The sequence below is a fragment of the Anabrus simplex genome, chromosome 4, assembly GCF_040414725.1.
Source record: "Anabrus simplex isolate iqAnaSimp1 chromosome 4, ASM4041472v1, whole genome shotgun sequence".
NCBI classification, from domain to species: Eukaryota; Metazoa; Arthropoda; class Insecta; order Orthoptera; family Tettigoniidae; genus Anabrus; species Anabrus simplex.
Genome location: NC_090268.1, coordinates 143,520,295 through 143,546,449, shown reverse-complemented (window position 1 = coordinate 143,546,449; position 26,155 = coordinate 143,520,295). Strand labels below are relative to the sequence as shown.

General features: G+C 38.5%; 1 protein-coding gene across 1 annotated transcript in view; it reads left to right on the top strand.

Annotated features, from left to right (window-relative positions):
• LOC136871719 (leucine-rich PPR motif-containing protein, mitochondrial) overlaps positions 1-26,155 on the top strand; it is a 199,705-nt gene that overhangs the window by 128,319 nt on the left and 45,231 nt on the right. The window contains exon 12 of the mRNA XM_067145243.2: positions 9,232-9,427. Coding sequence (XP_067001344.2) covers positions 9,232-9,427 — 196 coding nt within the window. The remainder of the gene's footprint in view (positions 1-9,231; positions 9,428-26,155) is intronic.

The following is a 26,155-nucleotide window of genomic DNA, read 5'->3' as shown; positions in this document are numbered from 1 at the left end:
GAAAACAGAACGATGTAAAGATAGTTTCGTCTGGGAGTTGACTTCCTTCTTACAGAATACTGTTGATCGCAACTGCGAGCTCACTGCAGTAGCTTTACTACACCTTGATTCAATCTTGCTTACTATACTACCATCCTGGGAGAACACACAACCTAAATACTTGAAATTATCGACATGTTCTAGCATTGTATCGCCAATCTGACATTCAGTTCTGTTGAATTATCTACTGACATCAATTTAGTCTTCGAAAGGCTAATTTTCATACCATACTTATTGCACCTATTTTCAAGTTCCAGGATATTAGACTGCAGGCTTTCGGCACAATGTGCCATTAAGACCAAGTCGTCAGCATAGGCCAGACTGCTTACTAAATTTCCACCTAATTGAAACCCTCCCTGCCATTTTATACCTCTCGGAAGATGATCCACGTAAACTGCAAACAGCAAAGGTGAAAGATTACAGCCTTGTCTAACCCCTGTAAGTACCCTGAACCAAGAACTCATTCTACCATCTATTCTCACTGAAACCCAATTGTCAACAAAAAAGCCTTTATGATTGATTTTAATAATCTGCCTTTAATTCCATAGTCCCCCAGTATGGTGAACATTTTTTCCGTTGGTACCCTGTCATATGCTTTCTCTAGATCTACGAAATATAAACACAACTGCCTATTCCTCTCGTAGCATTTTTCAATTACGTGTGCATACTGAAAATCTTATCCTGACAGCCTCTCTGTGGTCTGAAACCACACTGGTTTTCATCCAACTTCCTCTCAACGACTGATCGCACCCTCCCTTCCAAGATGCCAGTGAATACTTTGCCTGGTATACTATTCAATGAGATACCTCAATAGTTGTTGCAATCCTTCCTGTTCCCTTGCTTATAGAGTGCAATTACTGCTTTTGTCCAATCTGAAGGTACCTTACCAACACTCCACGCTAATTTTACTACTCTTTGAAGCCATTTCATCCCTGTCTTCCCACTATACTTCAGCATTTCAGGTCTAATTTAATCTATTCCTGCTGCTTTATGACAATGGAGTTTATTTACCATCCTTTCCACTTCCTCAAACATAATTTCACCGTCATTTTCTTCCTCCCCATGAGCGTGGCTGTTCGCAATACCACCAGGAAGATTTCTTTTTACGCTGGGAAGATGTTCAAAATATTCCATCCACCTCTACAGTGATTTCCTGGGATCTATTATGAGTTCACCTGAATTACTCAAAACACTTCGTTTCCTTTTTCCCTCCTTTCCTAAGATTCCTTATTACTGTCCAGAAAGGTTTCCCTGCCGCTTGACCTAGCCTTTCCAGGTTATTACCAAAATCTTCCCATGACTTCTTTTTGGATTCAGGAACTATCTGTTTCTTTCATCTACGTACAAATTCCTGTCAACCTCGTCCCTTGTTTAGAGCCATTTCTGATAGGTCTTCTTTTTTTACTTTTACAAGTTGATCTCACTTCATCATTCCACCAAGATGTTCACCTTTTCCCATCTTTACACACAGTTGTTTCTAGGCATTCCCTTGCTGTTTCTACTACAGCATCCCTGTATGCCACCCATTCTCTTTCTATATCCTGAACCTGCTTACACCGAGCACGATAGCTGCAGTCGCTTAAGTGTGGCCAGTACCCAGTAATCAGGAGATAGTGAGTTCGAACCCCACTGTCGGCAGCCCAGAAGATGGTTTTCTGTGTTTTCCCATATCACACCAGGCAAATGCTGGGGCTGTACCTTAATTAAGGCCACGGCCACTTCCTTCCCATTCCTAGACCTTTCCTATCCCATCGTCGCCATAAGACCTATCTGTGTCGGTGCAACGTAAAGCAAATAGGAAAAAAAAAAAAAAAAAAAAAAGAACCTGCTTACTGTCTACTGTTTGAAACTTCTCACTAATCATATCCATGTACTTCTGTCTAATTTCCTCGTCGTGGAGATTTTCTACCCTTATTCGTTTGCAGACTGATTTCACTTTCTCTATCCTAGGTCTAGAGATACTTAGTTCACTACAGATCAGATAGTGGTCTGTGTCATCGAAAATCCCCGGAAAACTCGTACATTCCTAACAGATTTCCTGAATTCGAAGTCGGTTAAGATATAGTCTATTACGGATCTGGTATCCCTAGCCTCCCATGTGTAGCAGTGAATAGCCTTATGCTTGAAGAATGTATTCATAACTGCTAAACCCATACTAGCGCAGAAGCCAAGCAAATGCTTCCCATTCCCATCAGCTTCCCCACATTTACCAATCACCCTTTCGTATCCTTCAGTTCTATTTCCAACTCTTGCATTGAAATAACCCATTAGCACTATTCTATCCTTGTTGTTAACCCTGACCGCAGTGTCACTCAATGCTTCATAAAACTCGTCAACTTCATCCTCATCTGCACTCTCACATGGTGAATACACTGAGACAATTCTCGTCCTAATTCCTCCAACTGACAAATCTACACACGTCATTCGCTCATTTCCATGCCTGAAAACAGTGCAGTGGTATTCCTGATAAACAGCCCTAGCCCATACTCTGCCCTTCCCTTTCTAATATTCGTCAAGTACACTTTATAATCTCCTATCTCTTCCTTGTTATATCCCCTTACCCGAATATCACTTAATCCTAGTAGATCCAGATGCATCCTCTTACCTGACTCAGCCAGTTCTACTTTCTTTCTTCCATAAGCCCCATTAATATTGAGAGCTTCCCATCAAATTCCATTTTGTTCGCCAAGTTGTTTCCAAGGAGTCCCTCGCCCGTGTCGGTGGCGTGCGATTATCAATAGTTAGTCAACTGTAATGCACGTCTGTAGTGGTAATGTACATACGATGCTGAGATAATATAGTTATAGAAATAGTTAACATGTATCTAGAGTATACAAGTGGTAGAAGAAGCAGCAGGATAAATAATAATAATAATAATAATAATAATAATAATAATAATAATAATAATAATAATAATAATAATCATAATAATAATAATAATAATAATAATAATAATTGAACGATGGAAATACGCAGTAAGAAGGAGCTAGGCCAAGAAATGAAATAATATAGGAACAAGAGAAAACCAAAGATTAACAGTATAGATAATATATATCTAACAATAAACAAATAAATAATGAATCATTTTGCTACAAGCTAATAAATCGAAGACAAATGTTTGATAGATATTGAATTATATAGAGGAAACTTGAGAAGATAAGAAAAATGTGCCACATTTACAATATAGATTATAAGAAATATATCCAAAAAAACCTTATGACCAAATACAAAGCGTACAATGAAGAATATAAAAGCTGAATTTTTAAAAAAAGGAGCAAAACCTGAAAGAAAAGAAATGCAAAAGGAAGGAAAAGGGGAAGTGGGGTAAGGATCGAGCTGGGGAAAGGATTTTCTTCGCCGGGTGCGTCTATGCTGCGGGATCTGTTATTATAATATTTATAATACAAAGTAGCATACGTCCTAGGAGGCGGATAATGAGATTACAGTTTTTACATTGTCTGTAGCGTAGCTCGGGATAGAAAGGTTTTTGCAGAAATAGTCTTGCATATGTGATTTGAAGATACAAATTTAAGCCGGCGGAAGAAAAGTTCAGCTGTGGCAGATGGCCCAAATTGAAAATTTAATGTCCAAATAACATAATTACATGTCTTGCTCACCAAATTACTTGAAGAAATAACAGTCCAAATGGAAGTGACATTATACAACATAGCACAGTTATTTTGGTTCTCCACCACTCCGAGACGAAGGCAGACTCAATTTCTGGAGCAGCAGAGTGGGAATATATAGTAGTACTGAAAGATCGAGAAAAGTAAAGAGGCTGAAAGCCAGCATGTTCCAGAAGCGTCATATCATGTGTTCAATAGGTAAGCACCAGCACACACACAAACGGAGAAGGCGAAATGTAGAGAGGATGACGTCAGAGTCACATGATGAATTGAGTAGCCAGACGAGAGGTGAGCGGAGTAGTTGAATGCGTGGAGCGGCGGCGGCGTGATTGGAGAAAAAGCAGGCATGCAAGGTAGGGAATATACGTAGTATAAGCGGAGTAACAAGATGTACAATATTACAAGGATCCACCTTTCAATACTTTGTTGTAAGTTTAACTAAAAAGAAGTCACAACTTGTTTATTGGGACCGGTTTCGACACATTACAAGTGTCATCATCAGCCAAATAGTAAAGTAGGGCAAGATATAAAGATCTTAAAACAACTAATACATTGAACACAGGCAAAAAATTAACATTGATTCATATCGTAGCAATTCAGTTAATGTCCAAAACACAATGATCACAGTCAAGAGAGTAAACAGAACATCATTGTCTTGCGCCGAAAACAAATATAGTTGAAGTTCACAAGCAGGTCAAGTATGCACTTATGTAGAGTCGTTGCTAGACAGGTCTTGTAGGCATTTGTTTCTCAGGCCGAAGAGTAAAAGGTGACGTAATTGAAGTCTTAGGAAAACAGTGTAGGATTTAATTTCGTCAAATTCAAAGTAGATATATAAGTTTGAGAATAATTTAAAACATTAAAAAGAATAAAGCCAAATAAAAATATATTAAAAATAGGAAGAAGTAATAAAAGAAAATTGCAATGTGAGGTTCAACTCAAAACAACTTGCCGTAGTAATTGATAGATGAATGGGAGATGATAAAGAAAAGGTTGGGGAACGTTTATTAGAGGGTGGTGGTGGTGGTGTTTACTGCTATTAGAGGAAGGACAAATGGGTAAATATCTTCTATATAACACTAAACCGAGGAAAAAAGAGGAAGAGGTCCGACACTTCGAAAAATGAAGATATCGGTAAAGGGAGACAAGGGCCACGAAGGGCGTGAAAATGAAAGACTCCCTAGCCCTCGCAAACCTAATAGCATCGGGGTCGGAAAAGAACAAGAGTTGACCAAGGGAGGTCGGACAGGATAGATGAAAGTGAGGAGCCTGGCACAAGTAAGTGGAAGCAATGCCAGGACTCGGCTAAGGGCCCCGTGGTCGCCAACCCACGCTCCAAAGTTTAACTTTAAAAAAGTATAAGCGGAGATCGTAACACCTGTCAAATGGGAGTGGGACTCCATTACTCTCATAGGTCCGAGGCTTGCTTAAAATGTTCTGAGCTTGGTAAATTCATGAAGCAGGATGTTACCCTACTTACATATAGTCCAAGTGAGGATGTCTCCTCTAACGGGTTATGGTTTACCATTTTTTTACACCAGGCAGTTGCTGGGACTGTGTGTTAATTGAGGGCTGGTTTACACGGGTAGAGTAGCGAGGCGAGTAGAGTAGTTAGTAGAGTAGCCACGTTACTCTACTCTACCGCTGTCTGGTAGAGTTGACACTCGTATCGTTCATACGGGAGTAGAGTCATACAGTAGAGTAGAGTACAGTAGTAGCACCATGTCAAGACGTAAGCACATCGTAAGGAAGTGTTTAAAGACATTTACAAACATATTACTGCAAGAGGTTAGTGAAGCGTTAGAAGAAGAAGTAAATGAGGAAAAAAGGGAATGGGTAAGAGGCTGGCTTAGTAGGAGAGATACACTCGGGGCATCGGCATTAATTCTGAGAGAACTTGGCAATTTGGAGAAATATGGGGGGTCAAACTCGACACAGTTGGCCAAGAACATGAGGGATCGTCTCAGGAATCATTTTGTTAATGAAGGAGCAGTTCCCTGGCAGTACAAGCATGTATTTTAACCCAGGAACACAAACGATTGAATTGTTATGACTTTATTCATTATTGTACAGAAAGTAACGACAGTGTAATCATCCCCTCAGGATTTTACTAGTCTTCGTCTGTAAATACTGTAGTGGTGATTTCTAAGATAAAACTATATGAACGAGCTCCAGTCTAATTATAGATCATAATTCTGGCGAAGGTTTTTGTTCCACGGTGAAGGGGTGAAGTACTCCTTTCCCCAGTTAGACTGTAGTGATGTTTCTATTTCCATTTTTTTTTTTGTATTTCAGCCAACCTAAATCTTATCCGAATGAAATTTTACAGAATTCATTTCAAAAGTTATAGAAAGAATACCCATTGGCCATCAGTGTGTCGTCTCAGAACCCACGAGTCTCAAAACTCACGAGTATCAAAATTCACGAATTCTAAGAAGAGGATTAGCAAGAATAGGTTTCTCTATCTGGGCCAGTCTCAAACCTCACGAGCAGGACCAGTTCTTCTTTGAATGGATATGTGCCCACCCTACTAGTGATGATATAATCGGATATTTTTAAAAAATCAAATAGCTTCCATCCGGTTATTTAAATAATGGAATAAATAATCAATAATGAATTTCAAATATCATTCAGTTATATCGCGTAGAATAATCGGTTGCGTCATGAATACATTTTTCGGTGTAAGTGTGTCGGATGGATAATCGATTGAATTATGTGAATAGATGAAAAATAGAAATACGCCTCTTTTTTTGCAATCCATGAAGTCCAATGCTGAAGACGGCACAAACACTCAGTTCCCGAGCCATAGGAATTAACAAATGAAAGTGAAAATCCCGGCCAGGAGTCGAACCTGGGACTCCCTGGACCCATTGGACCACAGACCAGCATGCTAACCATGTATCCATGCAGCCGGACGACATAAAATTAAAGTAGGTATATTGCCTGCTGCTAGTTAAAATAAATTTTCAGTTGCTAGTAATTACCGGGGCTTAGTTCTATTATGAGGCCAGAAGACGGCATTTACTTATATAAGAAACTTCATTTTACCGATATTAAATATTACGACTGTTAATTCACTCATTTAGTTTCATTAGAGATTAATTTGGTCATGAATCTCATCGCAGGGAAATTAAATTACTTATCTCCATTCCCTTCAGAAAGTGGGCGAGTATGATGAACGGTCTCTGATACGCTTTCCGAAAATAATATGAACTCATGCTCCACACGTATGACTGAGTCATGTACTCCCAGATGCCTTACTTAGCATAGATTAATATATTACATCACGCCCCCACGCGATTACACGATACGCAATGTTATATACTTGTAGTATTGACTACTTGGCTCACCAAATTTATAAAATCATAAATTAAAATGTGTCAGAATTTTATCTGAAATATAGCGAAGTAGCCAATCGCTATCTTTGACGTTCTGTTGCTATATGACTTAAAAAAGACTACACAGCGCTGATGTTGATGATATTTTATGATGGTGGTTCTTTCCCCAGCCAGGAAAATGTGGAAAGGTTCATTAAAAATCAATAAGTGTTGAAAACAATGAAGGAAAAGGTGGTGGTGGTGATTACTGTTTTAAGAGGGAGTGCAACTGGGCAGCCATCCTCTATTAATACTAATCAGAGGGAAAAAATGGAAGGTGGCCCATACTTCGAGAAAATGAAGGTTTCGGGCAAAGAAAGACAAGGGCCTTTTCTAAAAAATGTAAGTACCCCTGGGGTAATGGTATTGTGGCCTCAGGAGAGGCCTGGTCAGTGAGTCACCGCTCACCTCACCCCTCCTGCCGTCATCGCAGGCACCTGCTATCCGGAGTCGTGGATTTTGAGACTCATTGGAATATTAATTTAGCTATTAGTTTGCAGTCGTGAATTTTGATACCATTTGCTACTAATTTTTGCACGTGAGTTTTGAGACGTAACCGGCCATACGTACACTGTAAATTACACTGGCGTAGGCGTAATTTGCAGTAGCTTCTTCGCCATAAATATCCCAATTACTGATTTTTTTTGTTTTTTTTTTGTTCGTTGCTTGTACGGCCCAGGTGTAGAGCTTAAGCTTCTAGATCTGACACTGTACTGTAAACAATAATTATTTTGGATATTCCAAACAACATATGGAAACTATTCAATTTGTTGGGGAAATTACTGTTATTGCTGAAAATTAACGGCAGTGGCAAGTGATATGTAGAAGATCCCTATGCATGTTATTAATATGATTAATGTACACAGTTCTGCACCATTGTATTGCCTAACTTAAACATTTAAAGATAAAAACTTCATTGTTCCGTATTGAAATTATTAATGTTAAAAATTAAATAATTGAAAAGGAGGTTCAACCTATTCAATACTTAAAAGAAGGAAATGCAGTAATCACATTCCTATTTAAATGGGACCGGTTTCGACCTTAGTCCAGGTCATCATCAGCCATGTGACTTTGTGCATACAGAATGTGGTGTCGTGTCTTTGTGCCTATCAAAGTGTGAAACTGACCTCCAATATTCATAAACATTGTACATCTTTTGATGGCTGATGATGACCTGGACTAAGGTCGAAACCGGTCCCATTTAAATAGGAATGTGATTACTGCATTTCCTTCTTTTAAGTATTGAATAGGTTGAACCTCCTTTTCAATTATTTAATTTTTAACACTAACTTAAACATGTCGAGACACATGATGAACACGCTGTGTAACATTGAAACTTGAGAAATCTTCATATTAAGTGAAAATCCAGCTGACACTTGTTTATATTTTATGTTGCATCTTCGAGTGTAGATGTCTGCGGCACCACCTCCAGACTTCTTGGATCTTCGTATTTTCATGAGTATTTGATTGTATGTACATCGTAATTTTTTTATTTTCTGTTTCAGTTCCGTTAACCCAAAACCCTCTTTACCCATTTTCGCAATCAAGTCCTCTTCCGCCGCCCGTCTCATATTCTTATTTCTATAAGTAACGCTGTTTATGTTCCATAAACATTCTTTTTCGCTGTAGAGCTCCACAAATTTGCAAGTTTCTTCTTCCGTCCACTTCATTTTGCCGCCAAATAAACGCTCGACGTAATACCACCGTATGTACACACATGCAAATACGGCAGTCGAATGACGCGTCAGCTGAAAAATCGAACGTCCTCGGACTTCTCCGCCAGCTCTCGGAGCTCGGTTCCGGTGGAGGGGGAAGGATAGTGGTAGAGTTACTTTACCGCTGCGGAAACCCACTCTACTCTACTGCCTACTAACTACTCTACTCTACTTGCTACTATCCCGGTCGTTTACACGATGCTAGTAGCTCTACTATCCACTCTACTCGCCTCGCTACTCTACCCGTGTGAACCAGCCCTAAGGCTATGGCTGCTTCCTTCCTAGTCCAAGCCCTTTCCAATTCCCTAGTCACCATAACCTGAAGTGTTAAGCTCTCAGCAAGAAAAAATTATTGCATTTGCATATACTTCACTTGAATTAATAGAACAAAATATATATATGTTTGTTAATTTGTGTTTGATTTGTTGCTTGTTTGTGTCCTTCTATTAATACTATTTGTAATTATGTTGACAGGAGTTTGAAGCTGCCAATTACGAATTTTCTGCTGGTATGCAGGCTTCACTATTTGACCTACATGTCAAACTGGGTCAGGTGGATGATGCAGAGTTGACTCTAATGGAGTTATTAAAAACTGCTCCTGGCTTCTCCCTTGATGACTTCAAAATTTTGGACTTTGCTACTCTTCTTGTAGCTAACAATAAATATAGAGGTAATTATGATATTGTTTCGTACTCTACTTCAGCTTTATTTTATTGAACTTTGCTTATGTCTGATACACACAATACCGAGGTATAAAAATATTTCCCCCCTGCAGCAGGGGCAGCTCATTGGATGAAGGGAAAGAAGGGCTTCTCCATCTTCCTATAAAATGTAAAAATGAAATTACTAATGATTTACGCTAGCATATATTTCAATTTTCTATTTGCAAGCTCATCCCCATTCTTTCTGTACATGATCACAATACTGTGGAACCTCAATTGTCCGTTTTTGGGGGAACCACAGGAAAAAACGTAAGATACGGGAAAATGGAAAATCAGGGAACGAATTAAAACCATCAACAATTTGGCTAAACAGTGCAATAATTAAATGTGTATAATCCAACAAACACCCCTAAAACAAACCAAAAATACAGGCATAATGGGCCTTGGCCTAGCAAGCGACCGCTGCTCAGCCCGAACGTGTGCAGATTGCTATGAGGTGACTCATGGTCAGTGTGACGAATTCTCTCGACTGTTATTCCTGGCTCTCTACACCGGGATCGCCATCTCACTGTTAGATAGATTCTCAATTAATAGTAATCACATAAGCTGGTAGACCTAGAACCAGCACTCATATCCAGGTAAAAATGTCTGGCGTGGCCTGGAATCGAACTCTGGGCCTATGGGTGAGAGGCAGGCAAGCTAGACCATGCGGCTGGCTTCAAACATTATTTGCATGAGTTACAAATCTTGATACTTTACATTCACTTTCATGGGGGAAACTTTGTCAGTTTCCCTTGAAAACTTCTTTCATGTCAGCAACTTTGATCAGCCAAACTCTTCAGAATATCTAATAAATAACACCAAACCGAACAACAATCGATCCCAAGTAGTTTTTAATTCTCTAATCTAATCATATAAAGCACATCAGACCAAACATGATGGCAAAATCCCTTTCTTAATTTTCCATTGTAATTGGTCACCGGTATACTGGCTGTAGTAAGTTTCTGGAAATCTTGTATCGTGTAAATTAGGCCTACATCGACTTTTAAAGGTTATGTTGAACTCGAGAATGTGGTTTTGAATGTAAATATTGATTCTCAAAAGTTCTCCAATGCATTAAATATTCAGCTCTTTCCGTCACTAATCATAAGCAGATTGGAAAGAGAAAATAAACCCATCAAAACTCCAGAAATTTTGGTTTATTCATGACCTGAAGCTTAGCTGGAAAGCGTGCTCGCTGCACAAGCCAGTGCGAAAGGGAAATGATACAAACTTTTTAAATGTTATGCTGCGCAAATAAAACAAATGTTTTTACAAGGACATTTTAACATAAAAACGTAAACGTAAAAATCTCCGTCTTGGATTAGGACCAAAACAGTAGTGGCTTTATATATATATAAAGTGCAACATTTCTTCCGGTCTCGAGAACGCAATCGTATCGATATATATTATATATATTATATAGTGCCCTGTGGGAAGTATCAAAAACCTGTTTGGCAATACGATAGAAAAAAGTCAAAAATAAACATCTAACCCTGGACATAGTGTAGATGTTTTATAAGTATGAACATTGGACGGAACTTGTTCCGTCTTGAAGTAGAGCTGTGGAAATATGCTGTCTCCTTCCAATTGTTGTGGCCACTCTGCTTAATGATTTCCGAGGATTCCCTAAATAATACCAGCTGAATGCAATGCTAAGATGGTCCCTTAAGCAAGTTCACCGCCGATCGCTTTCCCAGTATAGTACTTGCTCTAATTTTATCACTATGAAGGGATGTTATCGTAAAAATCCATAGGTATGTCGTAGCCATCCTTTCATGAGATACTTTTTCTTGAAAAATGCTTGATCAAGGATTTAGCATGGATGGGACTGAAATTTCTGGATGGTTGATCTGGAAAATAATTTCTTCGAGGAATGGATATAGCAGGATTTTTACAACATGATTTTATTAGGATGTTCACGGGACCATATAATTTGAACTAATAATCCGGGAAAACGAAGTTTTCGGGAACGGATAATCGGTTCCACTGTATTTCTTAAGGTACTGCTTGACCAACATGTGGCTTTTTTTTTAAATAGAAAGAAGCAGAGCAGTATGTTTGTCTTCTTTCTCTCTGACTCTATATCTTTTGCATGGTAAAAATTGTGTTGTCATGTGTAGTCTGAGGGAGGAGGAAACTTGGTGAAAGAATGAAGAGATATTGGAATGACAGAAAGGCAAGGAGAGGAAGAAAATCATTGAGTTACTTCATGTTGTCCACAGTTAGCCAAGATTGAAGAGAATATAATAATAAAAGTAATTTCATAATTTGGTCATTTTTGTTCTGTATTTATCAACTCTTCATTATTTATTAAATGTACTGAACGCAACGTTGGAAGTCTATTTTGAGTATAATGTGATCGTGATTTTTATCGTTTTAGCCTACTAGGGACCACAGGGCTCGTCTTAACCCTTAGCTAGGGTCTTTGCTTTTTCTTGGCCCAGTACGCTTTCATTTTTGTCATTTTTCATGACTTCTGTGATTGAGAACTATTAGATCACAGTTTTATATGGAGTTCAACTCATGATTGATTGGTGATTCAGATGAAGGGGCATTAGTATCGAGATCATCAGCACTGTCTTGTACATTAGCTGTGATTCTGTCTGCAAGCAGCCTTATTTGTATTTAAGTAATATGATCTAGTCTTATTTGCCTCTCTTCACTAATGTTGTTCTAAAGAGTATTAGCCTAGCTCTTACTTTAAAATAAGTAACATCATTCGAAGTCCAAAGAAGCTCATTCTTCTTATTTGTCAGTAAAACTCGTAAGTTATGAATTTCGTTGTGGTCCGTATTGACAGTTGATCATTATCAAAGGGTAGATATAGGTCCACCTATTGATCTTTTAGCTTCCCTTCTTTTCTCAAAATTCACTTCAAATATTTTCAGACATTCACTTCACACCAAATTAAACAATAGATCATTACATCTGATGGAAAGGCCACTTATTGAAGTTGTGAATGTGCTCTTCAGGGTATATATAAACTTTTACTCATATTACTATCCAACAAGGTATAATTTGTAGATCAAATGTGTCCACTATACAGACAATGAATATCAGCTCCAAGATCGACTCAAGAATACTTGGTTATTATAAGGACATTGACATAGTCCAACACCAGTCACAACAGCTTTAATGTGTCATTTTAGTTTCAATTTTAAATGTATTCTGACATTTCATCACTGTTTTAGATTTAGATTTTACTTAAGACATACCAGATTGTATTTTTTATTGGTGTTTACATCTACACATGTGTTTACAATTTGATCAGGGCTGAAGATGACCTAATGTAGCAAGGTCAAAACTAATACAAGTTATATAAGATACTATATTAATGTAATGGTATTGAATGGTTGGACCTTTCTCTACCCTCTGATAGTCATCAGTAAAATGTACCAACTTATTTTGGTTTCTAATGCGTGTGTCAATTACGAGGGGCATTCAATATATAATGCAACACATTTTATTTCTCAGCCAATTTTGGTTTTAAAAATTTGGAATTTTGTTTGGGACATCTTTCAATATTCCTGCTTTGTCTCATAGAGTTTCGTTAATTTATGGTAGGTGGCAGCGCTATAATTAGCATTCAAAATGGCGTCTGTAATGGAGGTGCGTACCAAACAGAGAGCAGTTATTGAGTGTCTTTTGATGGAAAACCAAGGTATCACTGATATTCATAGGTGCTTGCAGAATGTCTACGGAGATCTGGCAGTGGACAAATGCACTTTGAGTCATTGGGCAAGGCGTGTTTCGTCATCGCAAGGTCGAGCAAACGTGTCTGATCTCCTGCGTGCTGGCCGGCTGCACACAGCTGTGACTCCTGCAAAGTTGGAACTGTAAAACGTTCCTAACTCTTTTACTTTAAAATATATAAATCTGAATTTAAATTGAAAATTATGAAAATTAATATTCATTAAATAAAATACACAATCGTCGGACCTTGTACTCACACTTGGTTCTTACCTGCTTACTTACACATACGTTATTTGATGTGTGCCAGCTACCACTCAGTGCAGCAATAATGGAATGAGAATCTTGACTATCTCTAGGGTGTGGGGTAATAAGCTTACTTTTGACAACATACCACGTAAGTTCTGGAAAAAGGAGATTGGCGTTCGGTTTCCCCATTAAATTTGAGGTTATGTTATTCTACTCTGGAAATGCAATGCTAAATTAATTTGATACAACAAAATATATTCATTAAATAGTATAGAAAAAATAGTAAGTCTTGCTGCGATAAGGTAGATGAAAATATGAAATTATGACATTGCAATTGAAAGAAACTGGGCATGAATTTGAATTCTTCTTGACCGGACATATAACAATTATACACAAAATATATCCCTCACTTGTTCACTTGACTGTACCTTCAACACTTTGAGTGTAATTACGACGTATTCCTTTTATCTGGTGTTTACTGTAGATGTGTCACGCCTAATTTGGTGATGTATCCATGTGACTGCTTCTTCTCCATATCATATGGCTTCTTGGTAAGACTTTAGTGTATGACTTCATTGCAAGTGTATCCTTCTATGACTCCATGGTAAGCATATCCCTCTAACTGAACTGACCGACTGAGGTCTCACCTTCCACTTGGCTCTATCACTGTTCACCTTCTACTTTATTTCTTCTCTCTTCACCTTCCGTTTGATTAATGACTGACTGAGGCCTCTCCATCTCGTTCACACTCCGACCAACTGTGGCCCCTGTTTCCAATTGAATAATGACATGCTACACCTTTTATAGACATTGGTTGACACACCTACGTAATCTCCAGAAATAACTATGATCTGCTCCCACCTCGTGACAAATATTACACCCTATGACAAAATCCCTCGCGACACCCAGTAGGTAACTCCCAGAACGTGAGCTCATCGCTAAATAAACACGATGACGTAGCGATGACTTGGCAGTAACGCCAGCAGTATTGCACAATGTAACAATGTCACATCCACATCTGATATACAGCAACTCTCACTGTACGTGTTTTTAGTGTTAATCTACACACACGTATATATGCATACATTTAACTACAATCACGCAAGCGACAAGCATTGCAGAATTGAATTGAATAATAATTATAATACAATAATAGTAATCTCACAGATAAAATAATAATAGTACGGACATAATAATAATAATAATAATAATAATAATAATAATAATAATACAGGTATCATCTTGTAACGGGATTTGAACCGTTACAGAACGTCCAAATGCATAGCAGTCAAACACCTTGCTGCTGAACTTGATATCTCGGTTGGTAGTGTGACACAATTCCTCCAATTGGAAGACTGCACCTCACAGAAGACCAGGTGAAACACTAAAATATCAGCACTAGAGGAATCTTCTAGAACTCAACTCAGCTGAAACAAGTGTGAACACAATGATGTTCATGGGAAAATGTTGAAATATTTATTTGTTTCCAGCATTGATCATTGGAGAAGCATTTAAAATACCAGCACTTGCAGAATCTTCTAGAGCTCAGTCAGCTGAAACAAGTATGAACAGAATGATATTGATGGGAAAGAGTTGAGATGTTCATTTGTTTCCAACATGGTAGAAACAAACATGGAGGAAAAAAATTAAAAAATAAAACCTAAAATAAAAATAAAAAATTCCTAAGGTGGGGCTGAGGGATGTGGAATGGTGGGTGATTGCTGGAGGAAAAGAAGGGGGTTTAGAGTACTTAATTTCTGTTTATTGAAAATAGGAATTAATAGATCAAATACAGTGAAACCTCGATTCTCCGTTTTTCGAGGGACCATGAAAATAAAACGTACAACACGGGAAAACGGAAAATCCGGGATTGAATGAAAACCATCAACAATTTGGCTAAACATCACAAAAATGAAATATGTATAATTATAATCTTACAAAAACTCCTAAACCAAACCAAACTACAGCCCCACTGGGACTTTGCCTGCCAAGCGACCGCTGCTCAGCCCGAAGGCCTGCAGATTACGTGGGCGCATGGTCAGTGCGACGAATCCTCTCGGCCGATATTCCTGGCTCTGTAGATCGGGGTCGCCATCTCACCATTAGATAGCTCCACAACTAAAGGTAATCACGTAGGCTGAGTGGACCTGGAACCAGACGTATATCCAGATAAAATTGCCTGACCTGGTCGCAATCGAACCCGGGCCCTCTGGATGAGAGGCAGGCATGTTAGACCGCTAAACCGCATTAATTACCGGTACGAGAGTTCAAAATCTCGATACTTTATATTCAGTTTTACAGGGGAATCTTCGTCAGTTTCCCGTGAAAACTTCTTTCAGTTTAGCAATTTTGATTAGGCTAGCCAAACTCTTCGAAAAATCTAATAACGCCAAACCAAACGACAATCGACCACAAGTAGCTTTTTAATTCTCTCGTCTAATAAAATAAAGCACAGTAGATACAAAAGCTCCCAAAATGATGGCGAAATCCTTTCATTTCTTAATCTTTCATTGTAATTTGGTCTCCGGTATGCAGTTTGTAGTCAGTTTCTGGAAATCTCGTACCGCGCATATTAGGCCTACATCGACTTTTAAAGGTTATGTTGAGCTCGAAAACATGGTTTCGAATGTAAGTATCGATTCTTAAAAGTTCTCGAATGCATTATATTCAGTTCTGCGCGTCACGAATCCAGTCAAATTGGAAAGATAAAAGAAATACCATCAAAACTGTAGAAATTACGGTTATTCGTGACCTTGAGGTCATCTGGAAAGCGCCCTCGCTGCACGTGTCAGTACGAGTTGGAAATGATACCAACCATTTAAAATGTAACGTGCGCAAATAAAACGACTGCGGTTTTTGGTATTTTAATACGAAAACGTAGAATTCTCAGTCTTACATTAGGACCTATACAATAAAAGGCAATCCCAAGACCGCCCATGGCTTTTTTTTTATTTTTATTTTTTTTATGTAAGGTGCAGCATCTGTTCTGGTCTCGCTACCATAATCATGTACGATAATATCAAAAATACAGGATTTGTGTTAAGAAGGAGCAGTTTCGATTCCTGCCTGAAAGCCCAGTTACTCTACAGTGCCCTGAGCAAAGTGCCGAAAACCTGTTCGGCAGTACGATCGAAAAAAATGTAAACATATAAACATCTAACCCTGGACATAATATGGACGTTTTATAAGTGCGAACATTTGACGAAACTCGTTCTGTCTTCAAACAGAGCTATCGAAATGCGCCGTGTCTCGTTGCAATTGTTGTGGCCAGTCTCTGCTTTATGATTTTCCGACATTCTCTAAACAATACCACCCGAATGCGATGCTAAGATGGTCCCTTATGCAAGTTCCCCGCCGATCGCTTTTCCAGTAGGTACCGTTACAGTACCGGTACTTGCTTTAATTATCGTTAACGCCAAGATCTATAAATACCGGTATGCCATAGCCGTCCTTTCGAGAGAGACAGTTTATTAAAAAACGATTGATCGAGGATTTAGCGTTAATGGGACTGGAATTTCTGGACGGTTGGTCCGGGAAATCGTTTCTTCGAGGAACGGATAATGCGGGACTTTTACAAAGTGATTTAATTACGATGCTCGCGGGACCACGTAATTTGTACGCATATTCCGGGAAAACGTATTTTCCGGGAACGGATAATCGAGGTTCCACTGTAAAGGGTTTGTTTTTTTCAGATATTTCATTAAGGTTGAAATTGGGATTAAAGAATTGATCCAGGCAGATGAAACAATTCTCAAGGATATGGAGCAGAGAGCGCTTATTATCTATTTTTAAGATTTTTAGATCCTGATCAGTATTTGTGAATTTATGGTTTGAATCCATCATATGTGTTCCCATAGCTGAAAATCTATTATATTTACATGAATTTAAATGTTCTAAGTATTTTGTTCTAAGTATCTCGTATCAAAGTTTCTACCTGTTTGGCCGATATAGGTGGATGGACAGCTACTACATTTAAGCATATTTAAGATTATTATTATTATTATTATTATTATTATTATTATTATTATTATTATTATTATTATTATTATTATTATTATTATTAGTTGAGTTTGTGTTGTGTAAAATTGATGCATTATTATTGTCTGTTTTAAAAGATATTTTATATCATGTTTTTTGAAAATGCTGGAAATCTGGTATATCTGTGGATTATTAAAAGTGAGAGTGGAAAATAAGGTTCTGTTAGTTTTTTCTTTAGTGAGAGCAGTGGAAAGTCGATGTCTGACTTTATTTATTTTATTTATTTACATTTTATGGCCTTCATTGGACCGCTCTAGCTAACTTTATACAAAGAATGTTTCAGTTTCTTGTCAGCCCAGTACTTCTTCATTCTCTCGGATCTTATCTTTCTTTCTTCATCGGAAATCACCCTTCCTATATATCAAATTCACTCTAGAATCTGAAACTGAGCATAAAATCAATTTTTTAGACTTAACTATCTTAAGACAACACAATTCCCTTAGCTACAAAATTTACAGAAAACCTACACAAACCATAAACACCATACATCAAGACTCTTTACATCCAGAAGTCCACAAACGTGCTGCATACTACAGCATGGTTCATCGTCACGTTTGTGGACTTCTGGATGTAAAGAGTCTTGATGTATGGTGTTTATGGTTTGTGTAGGTTTTCTGTAAATTTTGTAGCTAAGGGAATTGTGTTGTCTTAAGATAGTTAAGTCTAAAAAATTGATTTTTATGCTCAGTTTCAGATTCTAGAGTGAATTTGATATATAGATCAAGTGTGTGTAAGTTTGAAAGGGTGGTGGTAGCGTCGAGTAAGTTCTCATCCATTATACTGTGACTATAGTATCATCTGCGTATCTGGCCCAAAATGTAATGTTGTAAAAAATATTATTGTTAACAATTCTGGTATGTTCCAAATAATCAAGGTAGATTTCAGCCAAGATTCCCGAGGCCGTTGATCCCATCACTGGACCATTTTGTTGGTATATAGTTTTGTCAAAACTGGGTTCCTTGACACTTAATGGAAGAAATCTCATGGTGTGGTCCATATTGAAATGTACTTGCATTGAACAGGTGGAATTTATAATCTAGTATTATTATTTGACTTAATGGAAGACCATCAAGAGCAAAGAAGAAACATCTGTGTGGAATTGCTTGCTCGTTATGAGGGTGAAGGTGACAATTTCTTGTCAAACATTATCGCAGGCAATGAAACATGGATTCATCACTCTGAACCGGAAACAAAATGGCAATCCATGGAGTGGCTCCACACCAACTCTCCCACGAAGCAAAAATTCAAAACTGTACCCTCATCTGGTAAAGTCATGGCTACGGTCTTCGGGGACACTGACCGGGTTATTCTGTTCGATGTCCTTCCTTGTGGTGAAACTATCAACTCTGAAGTGTATTGTGTTACTCTAAGGAAATTGAAGAAACAACTTCAGTGGAATGTTCTTCCTCATCCACCCTACAGCCTGGCTCTCACGCCTTCTGACTTCCATCTGTTTGGCCCAATGAAGGATGCACTCCTCAGGAAACACTATGTGGATGATGGGGAAGTTACTGATGCAGCACGACGTTGGCTTCAACATTAGCCAGTCTAATGGTACCATGCAGGCATGCAGGCCCTCACATTACGGTGGAATAAGGTGTAGCATTGAATGGAGATTATGTTGAAAAATAGGGTATTGTAGCAAAAGGATTGCAGAATAAAACAATGTATTTGAATCCTTAATTAAACCAGCCTGCCTTTAGAAAAAAAGGTGTTTCGCATTATCAGATGTGCCATGTCTTCTGATTTAAGTGGGAGACTCCCGATTTTTCATTGTTCTTCCCAATCTCCCGATCGCCGGGACCGATCTCCTGATTTTCAGAGCAGTATCAGCAATTTTCTTATTATAAACTCCCGCATGTTTCCTCGTTCTGTCGATATATGGCTGAGTATGGCTGGTCGATAGTAGTTCCAATAATGAAACCAGATGGCAGTACAGGGCACGGTGGCCAGTCATGTGCTCCTCTTTGGCCTATAATACAGTCAAATACTCATTCTCTTTGGTTAAATACACAAATAGCTTTATAGGAAGTGGAAGTCTCAAGCGAGTAACCCAACCTCATAACTAGTACACCATAGACGTCTACCTGGGGTAGTACTTGTATAAATGCTCATGTTGTATGTCTTAATATTTGTTTTGGCCAAAATGTTGAAAAAGATATATAATGCAGTGTTTAAAAGTGCTTATAGCGAATAGTTTCTATGCTTCAGTGAATCCAGGAAGGGAAATCAGAAACTGAACTTTTCATGTAAAAACCAAGATGTAAATCCTGTGACGAATACTAAGGCTTTATTTACGTCATTTATCGTAGAACATAACCTGCCTGTAAATTGTGCTGACCACAATTTGTTTCGCAGAATGTTTTCCTGATTCGGAAATCGTTGAACAATGTGGGTGTGCTAGAATGAAAAAAGTGGCTATCATTACAGAAATGTGCATGGAAGAAAGAGCAAAAATTGTATCACATTTGCAGGTGAATGCATTTTCTGTTGCTACTGATGGTAGCAATAAAAGCGACTTGAAAATATATCCTACCGAGCTCGATAGCTGCAGTCGCTTAATTGCGGCCAGTATCCAGTATTCGGGAGATAGTGGGTTCGAGCCCCACTGTCGGCAGCCCTGAAGATTTTTTTCCGTGGTTTCCCATTTTCACACCAGGCAAATGCTGGGGCTGTACCTAATTAAGGCCACGACCGCTTCCTTCCCACTCCTAGCTCCTTCCTGTCCCATCGTCGCCATAAGACCTGTCTGTGTCGGTGCGATGTAAAGCAAATAGCACACGAAAATATATCCTATTGTTGAAACATTTTCTTTAGGCCTGAACCCAATGAAATTCAGAGTTATATACTCTCTGTCCCTTATTTAGAAGGAGATGCCACTGGAGCTAACATTGCCAATCTTTTGCTCTCAACTTTTCAGGAATTCCGCTTACCATTAATAAGCTGCCTAGCTCTCGGTACTGATAATGTTCCAGTAATGGTGGGATTAATGAATGGTGTGGCAGGATGTTTGAAGCAGGAAAATAGTAAAATAATCATCAGGCTGCTCTTGTCACCTAATTAATCTTGCTGCAGAGAAGGGTGCGGCGTACTTGCCCGTAAATGTAGATGCAAGTATAATTGATATATTTTATTATCTGGAAAGGAGTGCAAAGAGGAAAGAAAAGTTCAGAGAATTTCAGACTTTACACAACACAGAGATCAGAAAAAGTGAAATATGTGCCTACTCCATGGTTATCACTAAGAAAGTGTTTAGATAGGGTTTTGCTGCAGTGGGATCCTTCGGTTACTTTATTCAGGAATGAAAATGTGAGTAAGGATTCTCAGATGGGAACTTTGAAGACTTACAAAATTCCTAAGCACAGTCTAAGTGCGGATGTGTCTTGTTTGTCTGGGAGGGTGAATAATTGTCATCGTAACATTTCACCACACTCCTCAGTTAAAGGGGAAACCCAGTCATCAGTTTCACAACAAAAACAACAACAAAAAGAATGAAACTACTGATGGCACTAAGAGCCGTGCATTGTCACGTGAAGAACAACTGTTCATGTTCTTTTCATCAAATTTGCATAAATCTTTTTGCCTTTTACTCTCAAGCTTTATGGATATCTTTGAGAATCCAAACGTAGCTCTTCAGTCAAGTATGCCGCACGCCCACTTATTGAGGTCAGTTTTGGAGGAACTATTGAAGAACGCAATGGCAAGGTTTGTGAAACGACACGTTATTAAAAGCTCCTCCTCTCTCCTTGATGTAGATTATCATATTCCAGCAAATCTAAAGGATGATTGTGATCTGATGATAGGGAACTCGGCGTTTGTTTTAGTGAACACTGTGAAGTCTGAGGAAAAAAGCATATTCTTTAAGTGTGTTAGAAAGTGTTTCTCTTCATCATGTGACTATATGGTACACAAATTTCCATTCAAAGATGAATTTTTAATTAATGCAAAAGTTGCAAATATTTCTTATATAAGTAAGGCATCATTTTCTAGCCTTAGATTTTTCATTAACAAGTTTCTGAACATTCTGACTAGTGAAACAGAACATTTAGATAAAGAAACTGATATTCTGCACTCCCAGTTCTGTAACTTTCAGCTTGAAGAACCAGACTTGGCAAAAGGAAGAATTGATGTTCAATGGGCATTGGTAGGTCAGATGATGGTGTACTTAAATATGACGGACTCTGTAAGGTGATACTTGCTATTTTATCAATTCCACATAGCAATGCAGAATGTGAAAGGACTTTTAGCAGAGTCACAAAGACAAAAACACAGTTCAGATCCTTGCTGTCTGAACATACTTTGGAGAAACTTTTAACCTTAAAATCAGTTCATCAAGGCAAGTGCTGTAGGCAAATATTTAGTTCCGAGTTTCTGAAGAGAGCTAAGTCAGCTACGGGTGTGTTGAACAACAATTAGTCGAAATGTGATGAAAATGTTGAAGGACGAGAAGTCACATGTTCCTACCGTTCAGGTATGTCCAGTATTTAGTATTTATATATAAATAATGAAAAATATATTTAGGCCAAATAGAGTTGTTAATGTATTGAATTATAATGAATTAGTTCATTTTCTGCCATCAGTAGGGCTCGGATGTTTAAGACCTAAAAATTGCCCAAACAAGCAAGCAAATATGACCTCAAAAGTGACGAAATATGACCTCAAAAGCAACAAAGTATGGCGTAAAAGTTGCAAAATATGATCTGAAAATGATTAATCTAAATATGGCCATTTTAAAATATTTTTGAATACATACCTATAAAGTACTAAGTTCGCTAAGATTATCAGATCACACAACATTTTAAAAGTCAAAACATGTTTGCACACTTCACTGTTGGTTTGAAATACAAGAAAACTAGAAATCAATCTATTTTTTGAAAATATTTTGGAACGTTTAAGCCCAGATTACATTAATATTACTCAAATGCATTAAAGTTTAAATTGAGCACCATGAAATGAATTAAGTAGATGTCTTTCGATACATTATTGTATGGCGGCAGGGCAAGTAGTGCAAACTCACGTAACTTTTTCATTCATCTCCGCGGGTGGTATTGAAGTGTATGACAAGATTCATCTTCAAATCATCAGGCGTAAAACACCTCCGATTATCACTAAACACATTCTTGTAAGAAGAGAAGCTCCTTCCTACATCTCAAGACGTTATTGGTGCATAGGCCTATTTAAATAATATTAAATCACTGCTGTCAAGTATGCAATCATCTTGAAATGTACTGGTATGTTATCCTCTAAGAACATTATTTATCTTGCAAGCACAGCGAAAAGCGTCACTTCGATTAAGCACATTTTAAAGTTTCCATTTCACACTGACGCCAACTATTCCATGTGATTGCTGTGGTGAAAGTTCAACACATCACGCATTTTCAATACTTGCATGAATTTCTAAGCTAGCAGCTTCTAAACGAGTAATTGCACTTGATATAATTCCAAACCATATCTGCTTTGTCCATATAGGCTATTGTTACGATGAGCTCGCCACACCCAAAGGCATTTTATACCTACTGCCAGGTTCAAAATTAGGTCGCCCCTAACATGGAGACAGACACCTTTCGTAGCCGCTCCTCTGGAGTACAGACGCTACGGGTATGCCCCTTCCGCCATCTCCGCCGTACTGAAGTCCACCTTCTCCACCGTAGATGCCGTTGAGGTCTTCACTCGTAACCCTGAGCTGGGACCCATACCATATGTTACACACCGGGTCAGTGTGCTCTGAGACTCACATAGGCAGGGGCGCCACTCCCTGGGTAGGGCTGCCTCCGAAGAGGGTCCCTGCCAGATTTCTCCGGTTTTTAATTTGCATGTCTGCGTTATATATTGAACTCCATAAATAGAAAAGACCTCATTATGAGACAACTAATGGAAAAGCATTGGGAGTACGGGAATGATATGGTGATGACATTAATTGATATTGAAAAGGCATATGACAGTGTCCCTAGGACGAAAGTTTGGGACAGTCTGGTGCAAAAAGGAATTGGACAGGGATTAATAAAAATGATCATGGCATTGTATAAGGAATGTTGTAGTTGCGTGCAAACACAAGTTGGCAGGACAAGTTGGTTCAAAATTACTAGTGGGCTGAGACAGGGAAGTGTTCTATCACCAATCCTGCTTACAATAGTAATGGATGACATCATGAGAACAGCGAAAGCAGCATATGGAGGAAGAGAAATGAACATGATGTTATTTGCAGATGATATTGTGATTTGGGGAGCAGACGACAGGAAGGTTCAAGAACAGTTGAATGTGGTGAATGGGAAGATCGAAGAATGTGGATTGAAAATAAGTGTAGAAAAGAGTAAAACTCTTGTTATGACTAGAGGGAAGAAAGAAGGGAAAGGTCAGATTAGACTTGCAGACAAGCCCCTGGAAGTAGTGGAAACGTTTAAATACCTGGGGGAGTGAATTAATGGAGAATGCTCGACTGGATGCTGAGATTAGTAAAATGATTCAAGCTGGAAGTTATTTCTATCATAGTGTAAGAAACATGTTATGGGACAAAGATGTACCAATGGAAGCAAAGGATACTATGTACAAGATGTATTACGTACCCATAACAACTTACGGAGCAGAAACTTGGACAATGACAAAGAAGGATGAGAGTCGAATACAGGCAGCCAAAATGAAATTCTTGAGGAGTATGATACAGAAGAGTAGACGAGACAAAATAAGGAATGAGAAAATCCGGGAAGAAATTGGAGTGGAAAAAATGAATGATAGAATAGAGAAGAGCCGACTAAGATGGTTTGGGCACATAAAGCGAATGAGCGACGAAAGAATGCCAAAAAAGGTGATGGAAATGCAAATCCAAGGAAGGAGAGGCCGTGGACGACCACGATTGAGATGGAAGGATACCATCCAACGCAGCATTATAGAAAGAAACCTGGACTGGGACACAGTGTTGGAGGAGGAGTGGTGGAAAGACCGAAGAAAGTGGAGAGGAACCATATTTGCCCCTACCCGGCTACAGCTGGATAAAGGGAAATGATGATGATGATGATGATGATAATTCCAAAGTTCGACTTGATATATACCAGATATTCTGACAAACTGTAGGAAAACAATTCCTGTGCAATCTTGATACAAGTGGCAGAGTATTCCATGTGTATTACCTACATATGTGATATGGAAAAGCAGTTTTGTGAATACTAGTTCTCATTTGGAAAGTTGACGATGATTTTTCACAGCTACAGCCAAACCGCCAAAATAGGACCCAAATATGACGTTCCTACGAAAATAGCTCAAAATATGACCTTATGACTAAAAATAGTCATTTACATGACAAATAAATTAATTGTGACGATAATCACCTGATTTGCACCAAAATCCAATCAGGTAAATAAAATAGAGACAAAGAAAAATATGACTTTACCTAAACATCCGAGCCCTAGCCATCAGTGATGTATTGTAATACGTCGCGATTCGCTGCCAAATTTCTCTGGTTTTTAATTTGCACGTCTGCGTTATATATTGAACTCCATAAATAGAAAAGACCTAAATTAATTTTACCTTAGTGAAACATTCAGTCCAAAACCTGTGACTTGTTTGCAGGTCATCCACCAAGGACTACTACTGACTGTTTGACACATGAGAGGTGAAGTTATTTCTGTTGTTCTTGCCTCACTTGAGGATAGTGAACCAAAACCTGGTGCCTTTGTGTATACAGTGCCAGTGCTCCCTGACACCATGCCAAGGCACTGTTGGTGTAATACCAGTACCTGTGCCGTGGAGGATCCTACTCCAGACCTCCACAGTTAATTTAGCACTTGTAGAGGAGTACAGTAGATCTACAGTTCTTTGTTGTAATGGTCCATGGTCGTGAATAGATCACTACACAGTTTTCTGTAGTTTTTTCAGAATTAGAACTAATGGACTTATTTTTATAATTTCAAATACAGTATATCAAAAGGCACTAGAAAGTATGTGCATCCTGAAAGAGAGAGAGAGAGAGAGAGAGAGAGAGAACCCAACTAGTGTTATTATTATGTATGTCTGGAATCTCATATAGCTAGACGTATCAGTTGCAGTAGGATTAAACCGACAAGAGAACACAACACAAGGCACGCACAGAACGCAAAATTGGGCTACTACGTACAAGATTATAGCCTCACGTGAGACTGTTTGTACATTGACACTGGCAGATTAGCATTGGTAAGAGTAGCACTGTTTTCTATTTGTGACACTTCAAACCTGTGGCAGTGTTGTACTCCTTGCAGGGACCTTGGTGATATGATAGGGTGTTTCTACTCATGTGCATTAATAGCGTGGCATTTGGACTTTAATTCCAGCAACACTCTCCAGTATCATTTCATTTCATCTGTCAGTCATTAATCATTGCCCCAGAGGAATGCAACAGGTTTCGGCAGCCGGCACAATTCCTATCCTCGCCACTAGATGGGGGCTGGATTCATTCCATTCCTAACCTGTGTGAAGGACTGGAAACAGGTTGTGGATTCTCATTTTCACAGACAAAAAAGGCAGCCCAATGTTGTTCTGTAAATGCATTTTGTTGTTATACGTAAATGTTATTGAAAATAAGAATTTTCTATTTTAAATATTCACGTTCTTCAGTGCTTGAACCTTCCTAACTCCTCTCAGATTTCTTTTTCATACAGTGCCACTGACAGCACGATTTTTAAAAAGCTTTCTTCGTTCCTTCTGGTGCATTCTTTACATAACTATTCCTGGATAATGCCTAGCCTAAA